Raw genomic sequence first — 25,227 nt, 5'->3', positions numbered from 1 at the left:
CGGCTTAGGTTCTGCCAGGTGAGATCCAAAATAGCAGTCACAGCTTCACCTCCCCTGTTCTGAGCAAAGCTCTTGCACTCCAGCAGGGTGTGCTCTTTCTGCCAAGTGGTCTGCAAAAGCAGAAAACTCTGGTGAATCACGCAGCATTTAAGAGACTCATGGATGGGATTGAGGTTTCTAATGCAGAGACCAGCATAATTGTTTAATTGGAGCATTTAGCTTTCTTGAAGAGGCTAACAAGGAAATGAGCATTGCCTACAGCAAGAGAGCATTCTGGCAAAATGGCCTCAGGAAAGGGGTTCTTAATTTGCCTTTCAGAATTTCCCAACCACCAGAAGCACAATCACTTCATTGCAAAATCACTGTGCTTCTGCAGGATAAGCTTTGTGCTAAACAAATGCTTGTAGCAGTATGGGCGATTAGGTGAGATCATATGAGGAAATAAAATATGTTTTGCCATGGTGTGGCTGAGCAGTGACTTCCTCCATCAGTTGAAATGGGATAATTTGTTTACAGAGCAGGTAAATGCTTCTCGATGGGCAAAGAATGAAGACTGGAGCCTGTAGAGCTAGTAAATGTGAGCCAGAAAAAGGGTGATTTATGACAGGCTGCTTCTCTGGGGAGTTCTGTGGACATCCCCATGAAAAGGAAAGTAGTGACTTCTTTTGGTCACCACATGAAGGGGAGCACCAGGTTGTCTATCCCTGCTGCTCTGCCTCTGACTTAACTCCTCTGCTCCTTTGGAGTATTTTTCTTCTTAACCAAGTAACAGGAAGGGTTTAGGACCCCAGTGAAGTTGAAGAGATTTCCTCTACATATTGTCATTAAATAATTGATCTGAGACAGAAAGGAAGCAAGGCCAAAGGAAATGCTCTGTGTGACAGGTTAGGTGTCAGCTGCCAGCATTGCCCTACTTCATTATGGGTTCAGCTGGTCTGAACAGTACACAACAAAGATTATGGGACAGGCACAGGTGGCATCATGAACATATCAAAGACTTATGGCAGATCCACAGTAGGAGGGAGCTCTGGGATCAACCTCTCAATTCTTCGTGTGTCTCCAACCGTGTCTAACTTGGCTCTCCGGGCCTCATGTCACCAGTGTCGCAACAAGTCCTCAGCACTGTCACCTGCACTGCCACCTAAGGAAAACCTGTGAATTCCTCAGTAATTATTCAGAGGCTTTCAACAGACCCTCATGCTGAATCCACCCTGTTCATTCCACATGAATCTCTGACATTTTTTAAAAGGTGGATTTTTTTTTGGTTGCATGCCTTACGAGAGTCTTGCTTAACCCAAGTGCTGTCTTTGCAATCAGCAAGTACATCATTTCCCACCCAGCTTGGGTATGGATAAAATCTGCTCCTGCCTTCAGCACGAAGACTGCTCTGGGTAGTACTGCAGCTGAATTAGCTACAGGGTAGGCCAACATTAACAACTTTTTGTTTTCATTACTGTTTGTGTTCTTCATTCATCCTAAAGTTACCTGCAAAGTATCAAACATCAGAATAAAAATAGCTAGATAAGCAGCTTGTTGTGTCATAGTTCAGATTCATGTGTTACTCAGTTCTGAAGGAATAAACATTCCTAATTCCTGTTGGTAATTTCTTTTTCCAATGTTCCAGTGGGTGAAAGAAAAGTCTCCCTGCATTCCTGCAGGGGAGGAAGATCAACATAAAATCAGATGAAAGACTGTCAGATCCCAGGCTGAGTGCCAGTGAAGTCCACAGGGCTTTACCCAGTTAATACAGCATATTTAGTGTCATACTATAAAGTCTTTTTTACTTAGACTTGTCCTTGAAAACAACTCCCTTGGGTTGTATAATTTCCATAGTAAAAGCCCATATATACTGAGCTACAGCAGTCTTAGCACAGATTTAAAAGAAAAATTAATCTTTTCACTATTAAACATGCTGATTACATTATGAAGTCTGTCTTAGTCTAGAAGCACATTCTTAAGCAGACCTTTGTCAAACATTTTTACTGCACACTGGATGCACATGGAGGAATCCTCTTGCAAAGAAGCACAATCACTTTGAAGAACAAATTCTGCACACTGTACTTATCTAACAGCCTTTCAGAATTTCCCAACCACCCAAATGCTGAGCAGCATTACTAACATCAGACAGCTAATACAGTAAACAAGGACACTCAGCACTTTATGATAAAAAAGGATTCATAATCACAACAGTAGAGATATGTATAGAGAGACAAATTGCAGAATCCTTCCCTTGGAAGAAACCTGGCTGTGATTAGTGGAGGTGTTTGCAGGGTGAGATGGAGCACATGAGTACCAAAAGATCTATTCACTACATGTAAAACTCCTCAAAGCACTCACCAGAGCAAGTCAAAAACCACAAAGTAATGCTGCTCAGCATCTACTGAGAAAACTTACCGTGCTCCCCTGCAATTGAAGGCCTTACATACTTGTATGTCACATAAACACCACCTCTTGGAGTGCTCCATTTTCTCCAGAGACTGGGTGCTTGTTACATATTTTCCACCCTGCCATGACACATCTGCATGCCTAGCACAAGCTGTATTCATCGTGTTCACTTTCCTGCCATTGCGAAAGAGCTCATGTTTGGATGCTGTCCTGATTGCTCCCGCAGATGTGCTTTTGCTGTGCTTGTTGAAGGAGGTTGTGCTTTGGGTATGGCACTGCACCCTGGCCAGTGGGGCATCCCAGAGTGCCTGGGGCTGGGATGGCTGAGGGCACAAAGGGACACGTTTAAAGCACAGACAAGTTACTGCGGAGTTCAGTTCCATGCCTCCAGCACAGCAAACATCTCTACGTGCATGTACTTCCTCCAGGATGAATGAGCTGCAATATGTGTGGGCAGAGAGATTCAGAGCACAACCTCAGAGGCATCACCAGGGAATGCAGAACACGCAGTAAAACCCAAGTTTAAACAGTAATAATTAAATGCTGGTTCTGTCTCCTCGTGGATATATTATATGAACGTGACATCTTTTTATTCTATTGCATACAAGCTCTCCCACACATCGTTCAGGAGTAATCGTATCTCATATATCCATTACATCTCTGCCTAAATGCATTTAATGATTTTACCATTTCCCTTCTTGCTAGAAATGATTCTTACAGTTGTTTCAAGGGGAGTGTGATTTCTAGACACAGCTTTGTCTCTGTTCCATTTTAGCTGTCTGTCATGTAGAATTGACAGCTGTGTCAGATAAGCCACATTTGCACTATTGCAGTTGTTGATTTTCTTATTTAAATTTACAATAGTAGAAGCCAAAAATCACACTGGATCCTGGCTTCCCATAACTCTTGTCTTACAGGGATGAAGCAGAGCTTTGTAATTTTATGTTTGCTTACTCCAAAGAGCTACTGGTTGTCAGAGGGGGATAGGGGGCAAGTTCAGATGTCCCTCATGGCAAGGAAATTAATGTCATTACGCTCATCCACTTCCATATCCCTCTGCTTTGCCCCTGTGAAGTGCTTTGAGGATTAACTGAGTTCTATCCAGAGCTTACAGTGTCAAATCCAGGCTCTGCCTCAGCTGAAGAGGAAGTGGAAAGTAAACATTTGAAAGAGGCAATGAGAGAGGTTGGCTTGCTCCCTATCCTGGGACACTACTCCAGGACCCCACTGTTTTCAATAAACAAAGCTCAATTTTTACCCATTTTTATTACTATTTTTCTTTCCCATTTTGGTGGTAATGAAAGCTGGCAAACAGGAGGGAGCATCCTCTCTCAGACAGGTGCCTCACTGGATGCTCTGCCACAGCCACAGCAATGGGATGACCACTGCACCCAAACCAGAGGAAACGGGATGTTGAAGACAGCAGCCTGGGCTCCTCCTGTAGACAGGTATCTCACAAGACAAAGCCTTGGGAGACTCAAACCCTTTCTGGCAGAGCCCTTGGGCCACAGGAACGAGCCCCTCTCTGCTGCATCCACTGGATCCTGCAGCAGGCAGATGTGAGCAAAGCACATCCCAGGACCTTGTGGAATGGAGCAGCCCTTCCCAACTCCAGCTGTCATTTTCCTCCATGGGAAGGAGATTTCAGATGACATCAGCAAGGCTGCCAGCTTGGAGCAAAGGCTTCCAGACCACCTCAATCCCCACGCTTCAGGTTTCCTGCATTCCTGCCAGGACCACTCAGACTATCCCAAAGGCCTCATTTTCATAGGGAAACATGATCAGCTCCCGTGCTCCCTGGCACCTCCTCACCCTTCAGCCAGGACCAGGGGAGGTGTGAAGGGAAGCCAAGTTGTGGCAGACAGCTACAGAGTGGCAAGATGATATTCCTGCTCAGAATGTGGCAGGAACTGCCAGAACTCTTGCGCTGAGTGGGTGCCAGCACAAGATCCAGGCCATGTTGACTCCTCAGGGAGAACATGCTGTACCAAACGTTTCTTATTGTATATCTTACATAAACAAAACATTTAGCTCACCACCCAGCACTAGCTCCTAATAAAAAAGCCACTGGCTTTCTCTGCTGAGTACATTGAAGTTGTGTAGCCAAGTCAGCTCAGGGACACACACAGGATTGTCAAAGTGGTCTGAGCAAGCAACTAGAGCTAAAAAAGGAAGCCACAAAGAGGTTTTGCTGAGCAAATACATCAGAGACAGACTGACCCATGTAGTAAACCATCCCTTCCATCTCTCTTTGGGAAAAGACCATCTAACAGGTCCAGAAGTGTCCCAGAACATTTCCCTTTCCAAACCCATCAGAATTTCCATATGGTCCATCACAAAACACTCCTTTCACAGCAGGCTCTCCTCTCCACTGATGCTGCTGCACCACAGCAGAGCCAAAAGCCAGTAGTTGCCCATAAATTCATCTTTCTGCACTTGCAGAGAGTGCAACCCAGAGTGACAACAGACTCTCTCCAAGTCCCTGCCAGGAGTGTGAGTGGTTCTGGTGTCCCAAAGTCCAGGTGGGTGTTGTGGGATGACCTGAGGAGGCCCCAGGACACACCCCAGGAAAGGGCTGCAGGACTCCTGCCTTGGAGAGGGGTTTGCAATTTTTAGGAGACCCTAAGGCAACACAGGGCTTGCAAAAGACCTTGCAAATATTGGGATCAGACTGACAGAGGTTGCAGCCCTGCTCAACTATCAGAAAATTTTTCAAATAGCAGCAAAATTTTCTCTTGAAAGGAAAAAAGCAGCTTCTAAATTGCAAGGAAAAACTACTTAAATTTCCATCCTCATTCTTTTGCTGAAAATCACAAAAAAAATAAACACAATATGTGGAAACTCTGAAACCCCTCCCACACACCCATTTTATTTTAAAAGTCCCTCAAAAATCTCATAAGAACTTGAGTATGATGGGAGAAATTCTTAGAGCTCAACATTTAATCAGTTGGCTCTAAAAATAAAGCAAAACCCTTGATACAGAACCTCCCCTGCTTCCCCCCTCTTGAGACAGAATTTTTGGGATGTTTGTTTAACCGCACTGCTCAAATTCATGACCTATTAGAGGTACAAGGCAGATCTAGCAAACAAAAATGTCACACTGGGGTCACTAAGTTTGTCACTCTTGCAGAATATGACCTTCAGGGTAGACTTCTTTTGAAACTGCATTTTGAAAGAAATAATTTTCTTCCCCTCCCAGTTCACCTCACCTTTAATACTCTTTTTTTGTTCCCTTGTTTGTAGGAAAGTGACACTGGCTGCAGCTGTCTCAGCCTCTGCAAGTGGTTATCAGTCCCTGCCCTCCAGAGCCAACCATGAGTTCGTCCCACACAGTGGGAGATGCTGCATTGCTGTTCTCTCCTCGGGTTACTCTCATTTTCTCCAGCCTCTCACAGCTGTAAATGCACCTGGATTTCAGATTCCTGTGTTTCCCTATCAGCCTAAGTCTGCACACCAGGGGAAAGGCACAATCCTGGTTAAACACTGTTGGTTTTTAGCAGGTCCAACCTGACATGCAGAGAACGTGCAGCCTGTCCTCCTCTCAGGACAGGCACAGCTGTGGCACAGGAGCTCGGATGGCGCAGGTCAGCTTTTGATTTGAGACTCCAAAGATGTCAATTAATGTCCCACTTGTGTTCTTTACTGACCTGTATTGCAGCAAAGGTAAAAAGCTTCCACAACCTCTTATTATCCCTCTGAGCTTGCTGCCTTGAGCACCTGGTGATTTTCTAAGTGTGCTGGTTTGTTTTGCTGTAGCACAACTGCTTTGCTGTCCTCATTGCTAAGCAATTAACAGTTTGTCCTTCCAGAAATACCCAACGCCCCAGACACTATTAGCTCCTCGGAACATTTTCAACAAAAACATTCCAGGGGAGCTGCATGAGCAGCTCTGCCACTTTCAGGGATAAGCATCTCTCCAGCCACATACCCCACTAGAGAACACCAGAGGAGGACAGGGAGAGGGGGTTACTTATGGTCAGGCCCTGTTCTGCCAAGTCCTGCACAAATTTTTCATCTCACATCACTCTGAGATGCACAGATTTTTGTAAAATCCTGTGAAGACACTTACCCCTACCTACCAGAGAAGTGAACCTGCACAGGTTCCCATGGTTTCCAGCCAGCTGGGACTTCCAGGGAAACTGGCTTGACCCCCGATCAAAACTGTGAATGCAAGCCTCAAGAGTAACTCTGATATCAGAGACAATTCCCTGAAACTAATGATCTTTGGTCACTCACCCTGGGGAAAACCAGGCAATGGTAAAAGGTGCTAACAGACCCCTCTTTTAGACTGAGCCTATCAAAGGGTCCAAGAGGACCAGTATCTCTCCAGGAAAATAAAATTTCAAATAAACATCAAAAGCAACCTCAAAATACAATCAGCATTTCTCAAATACTTTTTTTTGTCATTCAATCTTCTAGTTAAAATGAGTAAACTCACACCATGGTTTTGCTTCTGGGTGACAAGACAGAGTCACTCAGGATTTCTGTATGCAGTACTCCAAATTCACATTAGTAATTGACATTTAAAATGCAAAAGGTCCACACAATCAGCAAGCCCTTGCCACGAAGGCTGCTGGACAGTGTGTGGGGCTCAGCATACTCCTGTGGCAGGACACTGCATGTTCACTTCCTGCAGCATTTTTGTCACAAATAACCACACTGAATCAAAGAGAGGACCATCTGGCCTATGGACATGTTATCTGCTATGAGAAAGGTATCAAAATGTGCACTTTGTGGTTTTACTTTCCCACAAGAATACCCTCCCACCTTCGGCACTCTGCAGAACCAAATCTCCACAGATTCTCAGGATCCCAGGCTGAAGCAAGCTGGACGTATATATGATGCATTTTACATACCTCTCTGCCATTTATTTTTAAAAATTACAATATACAAAATAAATGTCAAAATATTTTCTTACAGGTAGGTACAGAAATACCTGCACTGCTTTATTTACACATTCTCTAGTGAGAATCTCTTTTAGAATATCAGTTTAGGGTATAATAATCAGCACCTATGCAATTGTAGCTATGGTGTAAAGGTCCTTCAGTATATTTAGACTTCTGATGTTACACATAACATTTGCCAGATCTCAGCCATGCAAAAAGCTGTTATTTAAAATTCCATCAATATAGTTATTTGTGAGAACCTTCCCTCTGTGTGAAACTTGAGTTCTTGTTGTGAAAAGGGAGGAGGAATAAATCCCCGTGTATGACAAAACCAGATTCTCCTTCAAACATCTGGTGAATGAATGGGCACAAAACAAAAGGAAGAGGAGGAAGGAATGTCACAACTGCAGGGACATCCAGCTGCACTGACATCACCCCACACCATGCCCCAGAGCCTACAGGAAGGACTCAGGTTCCCCTTCTTTGCCCATGGGGGTTTCAGCCTCTCTGAAGCAGCTGCCCCTCCTGGCCGAGGAGCTCTCCCGGTGGCTGCTGAGCTGGTGAACCCTTCTCTTGAACAGGCGGTGCAGCTTCTCCTGGAACTGGTTGCCAATGAAGCAGTAGAGCAGGGGGTTGGTGCAGCTGTTGGCGAAGGCCATGCAGATGCCGAAGGGCAGCGCCGTGTCGATGAGCCCCACCACCTCACAGCTGGCAATGACGTCCATGTGAGCCAAAGCATTCAAAAACGTTAGAACGTGGAATGGCAGCCAGGAGATCAGGAAGGCCATGACAACAGCAGCCACCAGCTTCAGGACTTTGTCCCTCTTCTGCCTGCTTTTCCCAAACTGCTGTGCTTTAAGCAAGTGCCTCCTGATCCAGATGTAGCAGGTGGTGATCACTGCCAAGGGGATGAAGAAGCCCAGGGTGTTTTTCAGGAAGGCTGTTGCCACAGACCATTGTGCATAGTTCTCATAAGGAAAGGCCATAATGCAAGCATTGACCTCCAAGCTTTCAACATAGTAAGTGTCTCGGAAATAAAAAGTTGGGAGGGAGGACAAACAGGCGAGGCCCCACACAACCAATGCCACAAAATAAGCTTGTTGTGGAGTTCTCCTCTGGGAGTGGATAGGATGGACAATGGCGTGGTACCGGTCCACGCTCATGCACGTAATGAAAAAAATACTTGCAAACATATTGAGACACAGGACAGAACTGGAGATCTTGCACATGAGGGACCCGAAGAGCCAGTTGTATCCCTGAGCGTAGTAGGTGGCCCAGAAGGGGAGGGTGGCCAGGCACAGCAGGTCTGCCATGGCCAGGTTGAAAATGTAGATATTAGCGACTGTCTTGGGGCCAGTGTGACGACAGAGCACCACAACCACCACGCTGTTGCCAACCAAGCCAAGAACAAAAACCGCAGAGAAGAGGGCTGGAATTAGTGAAAACTGATAATCTGAAGAGGTAACGGGGCAGGGAGGGGATGAGTGTGACACAGCCGATGAGTTTGTCAGTGCTGTGGACAGGACTTGGAGACTTTCCCTGGTGGTGACAAGCAGGGAGTAATTGCTCTGCATGTTGGTGCTGGTGGAAAGGGAGTTTCTTCAGGAAATTCATGGGCTGGCAGCACTTTCCTATCCCATTGCTCACCTGCAGATCAGAAACCGTGCGTTAGACGTGCACTCTGCAGCTGTCTTAGCTCTGAAATCCCACAGACACGATGAAATAAAAACCATTTGAAGTTCTATCAGTAAGCTGAGTGCTGAAATACCAGGCAGCCCTGCTGAACTCCTTACCTCCATCCCACTGACAGAACACAATTAGCCCTAGGGACGTCACAGTACTTTTTAATTAGCCTGGCAGAGAAGAGAGCAGCTGGGGTTTATCTGTGATTACAGATGGTGCTTTCTGTGGCCAGCAGAGCAGAAGGATTATGGACTCAGGAGCTGGAGACACTTTGGGAGCTTCTGTGACCCAAAGGCCATGCCGAAGCTCCTCATGATCCTTTTCTCAGTTTTCTCATGCTATTTCCAGCACTCTGAGCAGTTAAAATAATATAAAAAGGCAGACGTGAAAGCAGCCATTTAAAAGGACTATTAGGAAAGCAAGCGGTGATTTTTTTTCCCCCCCAATTCACAGGGCTGGACAGAAAGACACTGAAAAGTCCTTGCAAAATGTCATTCACTGTCAGTGTCCTTCTGACACATATCTGCATTTCCTTCCCTCATGGCAGCTTCAATCAGAACAGTAAAAGAGATAATTTCAATGTAGACACAAGCAATAAACTCAGTCCCTGCAGGCACTGGATTTAACAGTACTATGTGCCATTCGTTTAGAAATATCAGAACTGGATTTCAGTAGGGGAAAATGTAGCTATAAAACAGTTAAAATAAGAGAGTTAATTGACAGGTCTGTCTTTGTTGCACTTCAACAGCTTGTGTCTGCACTCTGAGCAGGACATTTTGGAAACTTTAAGACTTTCTAAGTCAAGGAAGAAGATATCATACCCAAGTATTTTATTTTACATACTAGAAAGAGGAAATTAATTTTTAATTAAGCTTTTGTGGAACCAGTCAGGCATTTAAGAATTCTCGAGGAACCCTAAAAATAACAGAACTTTTCACCAAGACAACAGATTTGGGTAATGATCTCTCATTTAACAGAAGGCAACTGATGATTTCAAACATATTTTTCTGTATCATTTACTCAATGCAAAATACTCAATATGTTAATTTGGATATACTGACAAAAAATTAATTTTAAATATCTTGTCTCAACAATGAAATTTCAGCAGGGGAATTTCTGCAGAGTGCTGGTATTTAAAGTTATAAATAGTTGATCATAAGCCCATGTTCTGTATTCAAACAGGTCCTAAACCCAATGAAAGCTTATTTGTTTGGGAACACAAATATTCAGAGAGGGTCTGGAGTCCCATTTCGCCTGTAACTCTTATGTCCTGAGCCCTTCCCTTTAACATACAGAATCTGAAATCTCAGAATTAATCACACTAATTAATCACAAATTAGCAACAAATCTTCCTGACTCCTAGCAGAGAGACCACACCATAATTATTTGTACTGCATTACAGAGAACAAGGTTTCATTGACAAACACACTCCCTCCCTTTGGTCATGAACAAGGGGTGCCTGAGGATCTGCTCTGAGCTGCTCCTTCCTCCTCTTACTGCAGGCACGAGACATTCCAGCACAAATGCAATCGAATAAATGGAAATTATGTTCTAACAGCAGATAGAAAACTTACCTCTCAAGGCTCACATTTGTCAGGATGCAGCTCCAGAATTCCGTGCTCTTTTTTCCGTTTTCCTTCTGGTGAGTATTGCCACCAGCAATCTGCTCTCTCATATCTTCCCTTTTCCACTGGGAGACTTTAACCTACATAACTCCAGAACTGAAATATGAATGCCTGCCAGCTTCTTTTCCTTTTGGAAGCAAAACAGTTTGAGAACCCCCCTTTCCAAGGCCACGTGAGCACATGCAGTAAATCAGGAGAGAGCAACAAGACAGCCAGAAAAAAGGGAAAAAAAAAAAAAAGGAAATGAAGCAAGCAAGAAAAAGGAAATTCACACAAATATCCCTGTGGTTTTCTAGTGCAGCCCTTGGGCCAGGAGGATACACCCACACACTGCCCCTTTCTGCCCTCCACATGCACACACAACATGTGGGAGCCTCCATGAAAGGATTTGTGCATCTCTGAGGGCAGTGGGATTCCCATGCAGTCCGTGGAGCTCGAGCACTGGCTAACACATTTGAGAATGAAATAGGCTGTTAGTCTTGGCAGAATTGACTATAATGTGAACACAGAGAGACAGAAAGTACAGGAACATCACTGCATTCACAACAGCACTGCCTGGGTAAGGGGGCTGATCCCACCTCCCAGTTAGAATGGGAGAGCCACTGCCCTATTCCTTGCAAAGACCTGCACACTGCTGGGACCGAGGAGAGCAGCAGGACAAACCAGGACAAATCAGGACAAACCAGGACAAATCAGGACAAATCAGGACAAATCAGGACAAATCAGGCAGCAGGACGTGGCTGAGAGCAGGCTTGGTTCTGAGGCTGTACTGGGGTAGGACATGACCAAAACAAGCTCATGCCAACTCCCATTCCCGCAGCACAGATTTTACATGGGCTCCTTCCTTGCACCACATGCTGTGCCTGGCCCCAGCCTCCTCTCCATGGAAGGAGCTCCAAGGGGGCTCCTGGAGGATGAGAACAGGGGCAAAGAAAGCACCCAGAGGCTTAAACACTTTGCCCTGATGCCTGAGTGTGATCTCTGCAACAACTGCCCATCTCCTGGGGGCACGTGTGCTGTGCTCCCCAGCAAGGCTCATGTCCCAGACACAAAGCAACCATTGGAGCCCCTGACAATGACATGTCCCTTTGCCCCTGGCTCTCAATCACTAGCCAGCACTGGACCCAAGCTCATCCCATCCTCTGAACACCAGCACAGTCTTGGGGTGATGTGTATCCACCCGTGGGGGCTTGGGGGAACCCCAGTGCCTGTCCTTGCTCCAGGACTGTGCAGCACACCAGAGACAGCAGCCATCACCAGCTCTGCTGATACCAGAGTGACCCAGAGGAGAGATGGAAAACAGCCCTTTAACAGCATCTTCAGGGGAACCAAGGGCTGAGCAGGCTGTGGAGAGCAGTCTCACCAGTTTCACCATAGCCCAGCTATGTCTTTGACCAGAAAAACTTCAGACAGTGTTGAAAAAGCTTAACAGCAAACTCATATACACCCATCCCCTGGAGGTGAGTGCTACATTCAAGGCAGAGTCCTTGGCAGCTTTTGTCTTTATCTGCCTCATAATTCAAAGTCCAGTTCTTAGCATTTTCTGTGCTAAAAGGAGACTGAGTTATTTAAAGAAAGGGAATCCCACACAGCATTTCTATTTACCACAGTGCAACGATTTACTGCTTCAAGGCCATGATGACAAAGCAGTCCATGGTCAGGACTGTCAGGCTGCAAGCACACAGAAGAGAGAGAAAGTAATGAGTCCTGCTGCAAAAGAGCAGAGATGCATCTTCTGCCACCAATTTCCCCTGTACAGACCCTGCCTGGGGTCTACAGGACTGCTGGCCCACTGGTGAGTGACCTGAGATGTCAGCACTCACTCTGAACCATATTTATTAATTTTTTTTGGTAACAAGATGTGCCAGGATGCCCTCAGCCAGGAGTCTTTGCTGCTAGTTGCACACAAACCATTGGTAAAAGGTTTTGCTCCATTCCTCAGCAAACACCCAGTGAAGGAAAAATGCACAAGAATGTTTATTTTTCAAAAATAACAAACACTAGTTGTTTAGACTTAAAGTTTTCCTTTCCACACAACTTTTGATCCCTACAGATACTGACTGTGTTTATTCTGCTTTGCCTAGAGAATTGAGACTTTAGCAGACAAGAAATGGCCCTGATGCACACAGCGCAATGGGGGCCATAGCTCAGGCTGCCCTTTGACAAATCCTGCTCCTGTTCTTTCCCCTGCCAATGCTCAGTGCATCTGATTCCTTATCTGATCCCAAGTCCTCACTGCAAAGCTTCCTCTCACTAATGTACAAATCCCTCTCTTCTATTTCTCCCACCATTTCTTTCTTCCTCTCACTATTTCTGAGCATCTTGTATGGCTGTAAAACAGATGCCCAAGGGGTCCATGCACAAAACAACCTGGTGTCATGTAGTGCTGCAGCTGAGCTAATGCCCCTGAGCCTTGGGATGTGTTTTCCACAGCCAGGCTGGTAAATCCACATGGATCTGCTGCAGCAGAGCCCAGCACACAACTCAGCACAGGGCAGAGCTCTCTCACTGCTCATCTGGCTGCAAAGTTACAAAAGCTGAGAGTTTTCAACACAAGAGCTGTTTGATTTTAAATTAGTAGAAGCTTGAGGTGTCTGGGGGTTGAATTTGGGGAAGGATTTTTTTTACACCAACTAAAAAAATTCACAGTCCAAGAGGAGCAAGAAATTTGCTGCAGGCCCACATACAGCTCTTAGGTTTGTCTTTCTATCCTCAAGCCTATGCACCTAAAGAGGTCAAAAGTCACCAGAAGTGCTTAAAAAAAAAAAAAAAAAAAAAAGAAAAAAACAAGCCCAAAACATCCCAAACCACCACCACACACAATTCAAATAGCACCTTCTGATCAACTCTACAAATAAAGAGAAAAGGATCCATGCTCTCCAAGTCCTTGTCTTGGATTCTGCAGGGAAGTGCTGCCACTGTCAGGGATGGAATATTCCAAAAAAGCAGCCTGACAGTGCCAGCAGGCTGTCAGAGCCACCTCTTGAGGCTAAACCTTGCCAGCCTGCCAAAGGCTCCAAGTAATGTGAAATCCAGATGCAAACTGTATTCATGAGCTTGATTTGTTCCTTTTGGAGAAAGCAAGAGGGAAAAAAATCTTTTATAAATGTTCTCCCCAGGATGCATAACTCAACATAGATCACTGTGGCTGTGTTTGGTGTTGATTTACAGCAGGATCCCCTGACTCCCTGGTCCCAGGGCTGGCAGCAGGAGTTGGGGATCCAGCACCAGCAGCCAGGGCAATGATGGTTTTCATCTTGCCAGACCCTGGGATTAGCTCAGTTGGATGGAGCATGCTGCTAATAATGCCCAGACTAAAGTTTTGATCCCTGCATGGGCTGGAAGAGCTGGACTTGATGATCCTTGTGAGTCCCTTCCAACCCAGAATATTCTGTGACTCTGGGGTGTGCTGTGCCAAACATTCCATATACTTTTCTAAGCATTCCTCCTTCCTGCATTTGTTTATTTAAGGGTTTCTTTAGGGATTCATTGCTCAGTCCTGCAAGTAAGATTGGAGAATCCACCTCACCCTTCCCCAGCCCCAGAGCACTCCTTCAGAGAAGCTGATTGCTTGCATCCTTTCTGGGGACTCAGGGAAGGGAGCAATTGTGAGCACTGACCTTGAAGGCTGAAGGTTGAGACAGTGAGTCCCATTGCCATCCAGAACCATGGGTGCTGGGTCAGCTCTGGCTCCTAGCACTGTCTCAGGTACAGTGAGGCATGATCAGCTCTGGCAGAGGCTGTCTGCAAACCCAGTGTTTTGGCCAAGACGGAGAGCTGCCAGCATTCTCAAAGGCAAGACCTCGGTCAGTGTTCCACTCTCCCTGCTGGAGCCATGATTTCATGTGGAAGAACTAAGCAGGGCTGGGGAAAGTGCTGCTTTCTCACTTCACAGCAGCTCAGCAGTGGCCACAAGGGCCACCCAGACAGGGCCCATCAGAGACTCCGAGAGAACAGATCTCTGTGCTGGAAGAGGTCAGTTTTGGAGCAGTTCAGTGAGAGTGACAGAGGCATTTGGGAGGGAAGAGGGATGCCCTTTCCACCTTCAGCATGCAGAAAACTTATCCAAAGCATTTATTTTATGAGAGATGTTTGTGTCCAGCCAACAGCACTGCCAAGATTGAGGTTATCCTCCATGACATTGTTTGTTCAAATTATTGGCTGTAAGCATTTTACAAGCCACTAAAAGAAGTAAAGAAAACAAGCAGATAAGTGATTTTGAAAACAAGCTGCACCCGTTGCTATTAAAGGCAGGAAGTGCACACACCCTGGCACCACAGCCTGTTCTTGGGGCATGCCTGCTCTTACTGAAGGCAGCAGGACTTGGTCAAAACTCCATCCCTGAGTGCTGCACAGCTCCCAGCCATGCCCCCAACACACACAGACCACCAGGCTCCAGGGCTTGCCAAAAACAGGCACAGAGCCTTCATGGCCATAGCAGCATCAGTGGCAGAGCAGCATTTCAGCAACTGAGACCACAGCAGGAACCCAGTCAGCTTTCATAACTTATCATCACAGGTAATTTTCTCCTCACTTCTCTCAAACCAGTTGCTGTGATGAGCAGCAGAAGTCAAGCCACTGGTGCCTGGAGCTTGTGGGGGAGAGTTCCCTCCTAACTTCTGCTTTATTTGTGCTAATATAGTTGTATATAGCCTGGCATTCAAAGGATGTGGGAGAATGCTTCACATTTCTCTTTAGGGTCTCAAGGTGGTATTTAGGAAGAGTTAGGACTCTCTGGAAATTTTTATAGAGTTACAGAGCACCCAAAGGGTCTCTTTCCAGAGATCTTTTAAAAGTAAAAATCTTCCTCTCTTTGTTATTTTGAGCTATGACCACTGCAAACAGCTTTCCCACTTTTTAAGTGCTTTTACTAGAAATTCCTCTTATGTTCCAAGAATACTGAGATACACACGAAAGAGCATTTACCAGCAAGATAAAGCTTTGGGGTTGTCAGATTATTCCTTTCATTTGCACATTCCACATTATTAAATCAATCTTTTAACCACCAAAGCTATTAAGTGATTCTACTAATTCCATCTTTTCCCAACAAAAAGTTTAAAGAATGCAAACCTTGCTCTTTTAACTTATTAGACCAGCAAGACCATCCCAAAGTAGAAGTTTTGACTACTGCCTCAATCTTCTAAAGAGAATTCATCTCCTTAAAATCTACAGTATTAGGCAAGGTTCTTGACATCAGCTACAAACAATTTCTGAAGGGGATGAGCTGGGCTATAAATCCCAGATGTCAGATAAATCAGTGACTGAAAAAAAGACAAAAACACAACCATGGTCATGTGGTGGGTGGAATACATTTTAACAGAAGACCTGCAGTGGCTCAGCTTTTCCATTTAAGCCGGGTGGATGAGCCACCTCAGCCAAAACACATGATGCACTCCAGAAATCCTCCAAGCAGATGGAGAGAGACAATCAGAGTCCCTGCACGTGGAGCACAAAGAGCTGAGCCTGGAAAAGAGAACCCAAGAGCAGGATGCTAATATTTGAACAGACCATAAAGGGAAAGTTTGCTAAAAAGTAGGTAGAGGAAAAACTCCTGTGTCAGTTCTTCTCAAGGAGCACATCCTTACCTTGCCTCTGCAGCACTTGGTGTGGCAGTGACTGCAGTAGAGATGCTCAGGAAGCTGGAGCAATGCTGAGCACAGGAGCACTGGGCACTGCAGCACACACAGGACATTCCTGTGGCCACTCTCTTGGACCAGCACTCAGTCCCCAGGACAGGTTCAGCTCTCCACAGTGCTGAGTGTTGGCATACCACTGCACTGCTTCCACCCCAAGGGCAGCTGCAACCCGGGCTGCCATCAGGAGGTTTGAGCAACCACAGCCAAAATCCTCTCAAGGCAGCTGCCCCCCCACCTCTGTGCTTCGTGGAATCCTTACAGGGTGAAACTGGAATTGCCAAACCTGGGACAAAGTGTAAAAATCTGGTCACTTTGGTACTTGTGGGTTTCCTTGGCCCTACAGGCTCTAAAGCAAGGAAACATTCTGCAGCTGCATGGTCCTGTTCCACCACAGTGTTTGAGTCCACTTGAGCAACATCTGGCAGCAATGAGCTCCAAGAGCTGCATGCTTTTGGTCTGAAAATTTCCAACATGAAATCAAGGAGAGCCACACTACAGAGAGCACTGGGCTTTACTAAGAGCTAGAACATGGTAACACTGCTAGAATTGCAATCAGAATCACCACCAGAAATAAACCCTGTGTAGAATAAAAGGGACACCAGAGCAAGAGATCCATCTTTTTCAGCCTGAGCTACAAACTTCAGCTATAGGCAAGAGCATTTCCAAGCACACAGTGCAGCTCATTTGTCCTGCAGAGAGGTCAGCAGAAACCTGAATCCTTCACAAGGTTGCACTGACAAAGTCATGTAGGGATGGATATTCCCAGCTGTGCTGCATCAGGAGGCAAGAGAAGCCACGGAGAACCCAGCAGCAGGACACCCCTCCAAGGTGATGTCCTACAAGGAGCAGTCCCAGCTGAGCCAGGAATACAGAAAACAAAGATTCACCCACCAGAACCTTTGGCCTGACCCCAGACACAATGGGGTGAGCTGTGCACATTTCCACCTTCCTCTGGGGCTCCCAGGACCAGCCCCTGGGCACGGTGCCAGCACTGCTGCTCCTGGTGGAAACCAGATTTTGGCCCCCAGTAACACTGCACCAAAGCCTGTCTAACTAAATAAATGATGTTGTTTACAGCTGGAAGATGGTCTCCATTACACAACATGATCATCCTGGCCAAGCTTCCAGGGAGAAGCTGTTCTTCAGGGGATTGTTGCTTGAAAAAATGAAGAAGAAAACAGAACTAGCTGAAGCCAACATAGTGATTTAACAGCACAGGAAATATAATCTGCTTCTGCTGAGAAAACAACAGAGCTGCAAACTTGTCCAGGTCACACTTACTGTGGGGCATACTGTATTTTTGGGGGTTTAGCCACTGTCTGGACAGAACTGGCAGAACAGGGGAGAGAAAGAAAACCCAACCTGTAAAACATGAAAAAAAGAAAAAAGCTGAGCCCGACCAAGGAATTAAAAGCAAGGAAATGCACTGAAAGGCAGGGGGCTGACAAAAGGTGCTTCAAGCATATCAGACATGAAAACTCCAGCAGAGCGAAGTGGGAAAAATAAATTTAGAGTGACAAAAACAAGAGCAGCAGTTGCGTCACTAATGACCCATCAGCTGCAAGCCCTGGGTCTGGCCCTCCTGCAGAATGATCAGTCTGGAGGTTGCTGATCCCTGGCTGTTGAGTTCATCAATCAGGCCCCCAAATGCACTTTCCCTTTGCACTGTGGATATAGGATAAAAACCAGGGTGAGGCAAGGACACACATTTTTAGGGACCCAGTTCCAGTTCCAGTTGCTCGGTGGCATCTTCAGACCTGCTGGAGACAAGGAGTGCCCTGGAAGGACAGTGTGCCCTTGGGCTGCTCCATGTTTCAACCACAGGGTTCATTTTTCACCCCTCATAGATGGCTCAGGGCTTATCCCAAGAAGAGGCACTGCCAGGACACAGCACTCCCCGTGCTTTTCCAGAGAAAAATGTCAGAGAAATGTCTCTTATGTCAGAGAACATGAGGCTGGCAGAGCTCCTGGCAGTCTCCCATTTTACTGCAGGGGAGTCACAGCCATCACCAAGGGAAATCCCTGAGCCTGAGGCATTTGTCAGTGTGTGCAACGTGTCAGGGTGAGAGCCCTCACCTCACACCTGGATGGCAGAGCTACCTTCCACTGCCTTTGCTGAAGCTCCACCTGCAGAAAATCACAAAAATTCCTCCCAGAATAGTATTTTTGAGGCAACTGCCAAGCAGACTCTGAGAATGGTGATAACCCATGAGCAGGAGCCTCTCCCAGACAGCTGCCAGGGGAAGTCTGTTACCTGTTGCTATTTGCAGAGGGCAGGAGGTGGGAAAAACCACTATCAGAGCATGATGCTGGGCTGAGAAGCCTCCCTGCCTCTCAGGGCAGCACTTAATCAGCTCTGACGTGCCTAAACACTTAATCCCCACGGGGCTGCAGCAGGAGGAACCAGCTGATTTATTTTCACTGTGCACAGTCCAACCAACCCTGCCCTGCCCGCGGGTCACCTGCCCAAAAGGTACATGCTCTTTTTCTTGCCTCCTTCTCTACTATCCATCAGGTATTAGATGCTGTGGCTGATGTGCGGCTGGCCATGTTCTTTCTCGTTATATTTATATTTACTTGTGCAGCAAAGGCTGGGCTGAGTCTGAATGCCTCCAATCCATGCCCAAGCATGTGCAAATGTACACCTGAAGACACCATCCTCTGCAACAGAGCTGGACTGAAAACCTTACCTGGAGAAATAGCACCATCCACCATCTCTCTAAACCTCTCCAACAATTATTTGCGGATTCTCAACACCAACACCTTCAGAAACCTGACTTTCCTTCAAAGCCTCTGGCTAGATGGGAACAATCTGACTTTCCTGACCCCAGGAACTTTCCATGCTCTCAGCAGGCTGCAAGAGCTGCACCTCAGCAGGAACTCACGCCTCACCTACCTGCACGCAAACACTTTCAGAGGACTCTTAAACCTCATCAGCCTGGATTTGTCCCACTGCAACATCTTCGAAATCCACCCACTTCTATTTTCACACTTGCCTTCTTTAGAAAGGCTTGATTTAGCCTCCAATAACATGAGGTATGTCCCACAAGCCTTTAGGAACCTCTCCAGCCTCACGAGGCTGTCCCTGGAGGGCAATCACATAGAGGCCATCGGCAGAGATTCCCTGAAGGACCTGGAAACCCTGAACGATCTGAATCTCAGGAAGAATCGGATATGGATCATCCAAAATGGAGCTTTCTCAAAGCTTCTCAGACTGGGCATGTTAAATTTGGGCCACAACTTCATCACTGATTTGCCTAATCAGCTTTTTGAAGGATTGATCCAGCTCAAGACCATGCACCTCGAAGCCAACAGAATCACTGCTGTCGACTGCACCTTCAGACAGCTGCTCAACTTGAGAAACTTGTACTTGAACAACAACCAGATCTCCTCGATCTCTGACTCCGCTTTTCTATACCTGAACAAGCTGCACTTCCTCCACCTGAGCAAAAACAACCTCAGCTCCCTGCCCGTGCGCTTGTTCTCCGGCGTGCCCAGGCTGAGGTACGTGTTCCTGTCCCACAACCCCTGGAGCTGCGACTGCAGCACGCTCTGGCTCCGGCGCTGGACGGCCGCGCGCCGGGCGCTCATCCAGGGGCTGGACTGCGCCTTGCCGGGCCCTGCCAACGCCACAGCCCCCGAGCGGCCTCGCCCCGGGCACCTGGGGCCCTGCTCCGTGCCGCTGCAGCTGCCCACCGAGGACAAGTGCAGGGTGGCTGGGACCAGCGTGGCCCCCAGGCCCCCCGCCCTGCCCGGCCAGCTCATCCTGCTGGCACTCGCCTGCCACGCGTGGAACAGTGAGAGGGGATGGGGCACCCTGGTGGCCACGCTTTAATGGTGTTTTACAAAGTGGAGGCTGCTTATTTTGTTTTCTTGAAATTTGTTTATGAACAATGGTTTTCACGACAGGTGGATTTTATACGGAAATAAAGGGATTTTATTATATAGGAATAAATTATTTCATTTATGGGTAATACTCTAATCTGAAATGCTAACATCAAAATTCAATGCAAACGCTCACATTGGCAAGTTCAGGGCTGGGGCTTGTGCTGGTGATGTGGGGGCTGGGGGCTGAGAATTTGACATTCCCCTCTGTCCTCCCCGTTTCCCAACTGACCACAGCCAGGTGCGACCTCCCTGTGCCCAGCCCACACTGGGTATATTGTGAGTACTGATGAAATAAGAATTGCATGTGCTCCAGGACACCTTGAGTCCTTAGAAAAGGCCCAGTCCATCAGCATCACAGTGAGCACGTGGTACCTTCCCACAGCAGGCACATGAGGATCTCTGCTGTTAGAATGTAAGACAGCGCTGGAGGCGTGGGCAAAAACACCACCATGTAAAACATTTTATCACTCAGCTGTTCCTCACTGCTCTGAGCCTCAGCAAATGTGGCTCTGCGTTTACCCCTGCAAGGAGGTCATTTGTCTCAGGGATGGTCTGTACAAGTTGTGTTTATCTTCCTGCATGCAGTCAAAGAGCTCTGTCACAGCACAATTCCAGTGCCACATCCCCAGTCTGCCTCCCTTCAGCTGCTGGGAGACACAGATCAGCCTTCTCTGTCCTCCCAAACGGAATTTTCCATTTGTGCAGGTGTATTAAAAGCCCTTATCCAATGTTTACTGGGTGCTCACAGAAGGAAGCAAAGGAATGTGTGCCAGACACACCACATTCGTCCCTGTCCTTAGAGGAATTATCCCAAGCTGATAAGAGGTAATAGAGAAATAAACCCTTGTTTAGGGCTGAAAACACACAAATCTGCACAATTTGACAAGGGAAACCTGCCATGGAGTGCAGGGCAGGACCAACCTTTGCTGTTACACCAGGGAAGAGACACACTGGGGCTTCACAACAAAACCACACATTCTGCAGCCTCATTATATTTGTGGTTAGGTTTGTGCAAAGCATTTAACAGTCAATACAACAAATTTTTCTTACATTGTCTGTGCTGTTTCATCATCTTCACTTTTCTCAGCTTCACATACTTTGAGAAGTGGTGGAAAAATACTGCAGCTGGTTTCTTGCTTTTGCATTACTCTCTATCAAGCTGCAATAGAAAAAGGCAGAAGCAAAAAAGCAAAGTCCACCTCAGCAATTTCTTAAGTCCCTAACCTAAAAGATTCAATTTTTTCCATTGAATAACCCAAACTGGTGAAAAGTTGATATGGATGAAAACCTTGCCTTCTCTGAACACTTTGAGAAAATATTCCTTCCACTTTCACACCACCACCTCATTAAACAGTAACAGGAACACAACTGAATTGCTTCCTCTATGCTATGATAAAAAGTCATAGAAATATTTAACAAGTTATCAACAGTATGCTCAGGGAGAACGTGTAGCCACATTTTTAATCCACAAAAAATGTAACTTGCAAGGAATACAAGCAGAAGGCCAGAAAACACAGGTCCTGAGGAGACAGTCTGGGCTGGCAGACATTTGAAGGAAGACCTTAAGATGAAGGGTAAGGGCAACATGCACCCACAAGGGCAGCAGCAAGTCCAACTGTTTAAAAAATTCAGTATGAACAAAGTTAAAAAAACCTCTTTTTTTAGAAAGAAAAAGCATGTGATTGAAGAAGCAGAACAAAGTATAAATACTAACAAATAATTTATTATCTAAGAGCAAGAAGAGTTTCAGGAAGAAGGAAATGTGCTAAAGTTTACATCTCCTGTTGAAAATTTTAGGTGTGTTTGACAAACCTGCTTGTTAAGAGTGTTCACTGGAGGGAAAGCACTGGGTTTGTCCTGATTCCTCTGCACTGGTCCTTCAGTGTGAGAGATCTGCTTTGCTTGGACCCCAAACGTTTCTTTCTTAAATACATCCAGCACAAGGAGATGCTCACTCATTCTGTAATTGTCAAGTACCCATTTCTCCCCCTTTAACCTGGTACCAGAAGCCAAAGAGGCAAGACAGTACAGATGCACATGGCCACTTCCAAAGTCCAAGAATTTTGACCTTACTCACACCACACCCCCAGCCAGAGCCATAAATCAGCAGAGCAGTTTCAGTGGGATGGCTGTGACTCTACTCACGGTGTATCGCTCCATCTTGAGTGAAAACATGCCATTTCCTGTGGGAAGCTTTGTTAACATACTTTTCTTGTAAAAAAATTGTACCAGTGGAAAGTTTCCAGCCAGCTCTGCACAAGGCTTCATGCAGGGAATCACTGGGGTGCTTTGCTGACACCCCACACCCAGGGCAGGGAGCACTCCCAGCCGGTGCCACCACAGCCCGTGCCCTCAGCCCTGCAGATGGCAGGGCTCCTGCTCATCTCCTCCCAGCTGCCCCAGCCCCTCTTCAGCTCCCTGTCAAATTCCTCCTTTTCACCTGCCCTTTTTTCATCTCCTACACACAGGAAAATTAATTCTCTTTCACTAAATTAGCCCTCATACAAATGTTAACCTCTGAAGCCCCCAAGGCACAACACCACAGAAGCTGCTGCTTCAAACAAACTTTGCTTTTAAGGGGTCTTTCCCTGCTGGGCTGCCAGCAGCACCAACCCCTCACCATGCTCTGAAGGAGCAGCACCTAGATCAGATTTACATCAGGATGAAGATGGTGTGAGGCACTGCAGCCCAGGAGCACCAGCTGCAACTGAAGACAGGCTGCCAAGCTGGCTCAGTGCAAATAAGGAGAGAAGCGTGTATTTAAATGTTTTTATTTCAACTGATGCTTTGCCACCATATTACATCACTTTGAATAACTTGGAATAGCAATATGATCTCAAAATATAGCAAACAGCTTGCCAAAGCAAGAGAATATGAAATCCTATGGATACAGCATCTTCCTTCTTTGGCGACAATGCTTCCTTCCATTTATCTCTAAAAATAATTTTATATTCCAGCACATTTGCTGTTCACTTTATTGAACCCTGCTGTTTATACCATTTGCCTCTTCCCTGCACAAAACCTCTCCACAATGTAGTATGGTTTTGTATCTAACAGCATTTTAAATAAAAAAGTTATAGTTTTCATGCAGATTTTTGTAAAAATTATTTTCTAGGTGCACAGAACTGAACCAAGATGCATACAAAAATGCATTCACTTCCATTCTCAGGTGTAACCTTGCCATCAGCAACACGATCATGTTACTGCAAGAGGTCCAAGGATGGTGGTATTATCATATGTAGTATAACCTTAAAAAACAAACAAACAAACCAAAAAAACCCCTTTTGATAAGCAGCAAGAGAAAAAACTGCCATGCTTTATTTGTAAAGTAATCAAAATAGTTAGATGTACAAAAAAGCACCATGTACAAAGAATACCAGAGGAAGTACATCTTCCTAATTACACATTTCTCATTTAGCATTGCGAGCTGGCCTGCAGGTCCCAACTTGTACTGTAGATTTATTTGCAAAATTAAGGATGTGGTCAAACCTAAAATATGCTTGGACTGTATGATAAAAATTAAAGTGGACTGCAGATAGAAATTAGATTTGTTTCCATTACAACTTATACCAACCACCTTATAGCCCTCAAGGGTATAAAACCACACGTCAAGTATCTGAGAAATAATGGAGTGAAAACAGCTCCAGAGCAATATTGCAAGATGCAGGTCTGCTATGAATGCATTTCTGTGAGCTCTTGATAAGTTAAACTTTCCTTTGGGAAAAGAGCACGTCTGTTGGTTATAACTCCTCCCCCTGAGAATTTTAATAAATTTGTCTTGCAAAGCAAAACAAAGTCCTTCGAACTTCAGCAGTTCCAAGGCCAACAGCATTTCAACGTGGTCACAGCCCATCTGCTACTCATGCACCCAGGGTGGCAGGTTGGGTTTTTGTTGCATTTTGGTTTTTTTCTTTTTGTGGATCATCCCTTTTATACTCGCTTCATTCCTCTGCCCATCAAGCAGGCAAACACGGTCATGACCATCTTTGGCTTCACCTCCACAAGATCCTCCGGAAGAGCATAAACTCTGGCACCAATTCTTCTTGCCATGGACACAGCATACCTATTCACCATGGAAAAATAAAGTGGTCAGCACTGAGACTGCTATCAGTAAATGGCAAATCAAATCCTGCCCCATCCAACACAATTTCACCTATTCTTCATTAAGATTCAAGATGTGGGACAGTTTAATCACACCACATCCTTTTGTTTTACACGTTTTTCTCATTTTTTGCTGTTTTCCTTTTCCACAGTGAAGTGTTTTTAATGGGAAAATTGACCTTTGAATGTCAAGTCCACTTTATTGACAGAGTTAAAGAATCTTAATTAATATTTGTTAGGGCTAGTAGCATATATAATGAGGGATTAATCATGTAACACTTCCTTTTCTGTCTGCTCCTTATGAATAACAAAGTGAGACTATTATCTGACAGAAATTTTGCTGTCATTCTGCCACTGCAGAACAGTCACAGAACACACATTTCAAAGGCATGTTTTAATGTGCATACTTTAAACTTGACAATCGCTGATGATTCAACAAGACATAAGACATACAAGGGTTCAATTCCAAAACTCCGAGCCACCACTTCAAATGAACTTCACTTCACCACTTCATTTGAACACTTTAAATGCCTGAACAAACAGGTGAGGAATGGAGTGTCACTGGTAAGAACTGCTGCAGCTGCTCTGCATTTCTCTCAGCAAGCCAGAGCTCAGCCAACTGCTCCCTCCAGTGTCACGGGCAAGCACAGCAACTCCATTTCACTAAGTGCTGCCCGTGTAGAAAGTACTGTGCTAAAAGAGACTGAAAACCACAGCAATAAACTGGTCAAAACATCTGCAGCTTGAGCCAGCACACTGAATGTGCATCCTTCCAATGCCAAACAGCTTTTGAGAGAGCAAACTTACTTAGCGTTATTTTGCTTGTCATCTTCCGACAGCTGACCAGTCTTCACTAGGTCATAGTTGATACAGCCAGGCTGGATGGCATCGATTAAATCCACAACTGCCAAGCTTGTGCTGATGGTCTTGTCCTAGAGAACACAGGACAGAGAAGTAAAGATGAGTGTCCAATCCTTAAAGCATAATTCTCACCTTAATTCATCTGCTCTGCAACATGCAACC

At 45.8% G+C, this 25,227-nt stretch overlaps 3 protein-coding genes across 8 annotated transcripts in view; 1 reads left to right on the top strand and 2 right to left on the bottom strand.

Moving 5' to 3' along the window:
* Nucleotides 1-6,693: 6,693 nt before the first annotated feature.
* On the bottom strand, nt 6,694-10,977 carry AGTR2 (angiotensin II receptor type 2). Its single transcript, XM_038122640.1, has 2 exons — nt 10,529-10,977; nt 6,694-8,918 (listed from the first exon to the last, which is right to left on the bottom strand). Exon 2 carries the CDS (start codon nt 8,843-8,845, stop codon nt 7,727-7,729), a length of 1,119 nt encoding a protein of 372 aa, XP_037978568.1. The 5' UTR covers nt 8,846-8,918; nt 10,529-10,977; the 3' UTR covers nt 6,694-7,726.
* A 7,679-nt stretch (nt 10,978-18,656) lies between these two features.
* LOC119712930 (nyctalopin-like) lies at nt 18,657-23,385 on the top strand. The gene has a single exon (XM_038164819.1). It carries the CDS (start codon nt 18,764-18,766, stop codon nt 20,048-20,050), a length of 1,287 nt encoding a protein of 428 aa, XP_038020747.1. The 5' UTR covers nt 18,657-18,763; the 3' UTR covers nt 20,051-23,385.
* PLS3 (plastin 3) overlaps nt 22,859-25,227 on the bottom strand; it is a 49,989-nt gene continuing 47,620 nt past the window's right edge. For all 6 annotated transcript variants that reach the window (XM_038164812.1, XM_038164818.1, XM_038164815.1 and 3 more), the window contains 2 exons: nt 25,012-25,136; nt 22,859-24,166 (listed from right to left, as the gene is read on the bottom strand). In XM_038164812.1, coding sequence (XP_038020740.1) covers nt 24,034-24,166; nt 25,012-25,136 — 258 coding nt within the window. In that variant the 3' untranslated portion in view covers nt 22,859-24,033. The remainder of the gene's footprint in view (nt 24,167-25,011; nt 25,137-25,227) is intronic.

Source organism: Motacilla alba, chromosome 4A, assembly GCF_015832195.1.
Source record: "Motacilla alba alba isolate MOTALB_02 chromosome 4A, Motacilla_alba_V1.0_pri, whole genome shotgun sequence".
Classification (NCBI taxonomy): domain Eukaryota; kingdom Metazoa; phylum Chordata; class Aves; order Passeriformes; family Motacillidae; genus Motacilla; species Motacilla alba.
The sequence above is the reverse complement of the archived record's forward strand: the minus strand, read 5'-3'. Positions and strand labels throughout refer to the sequence as shown.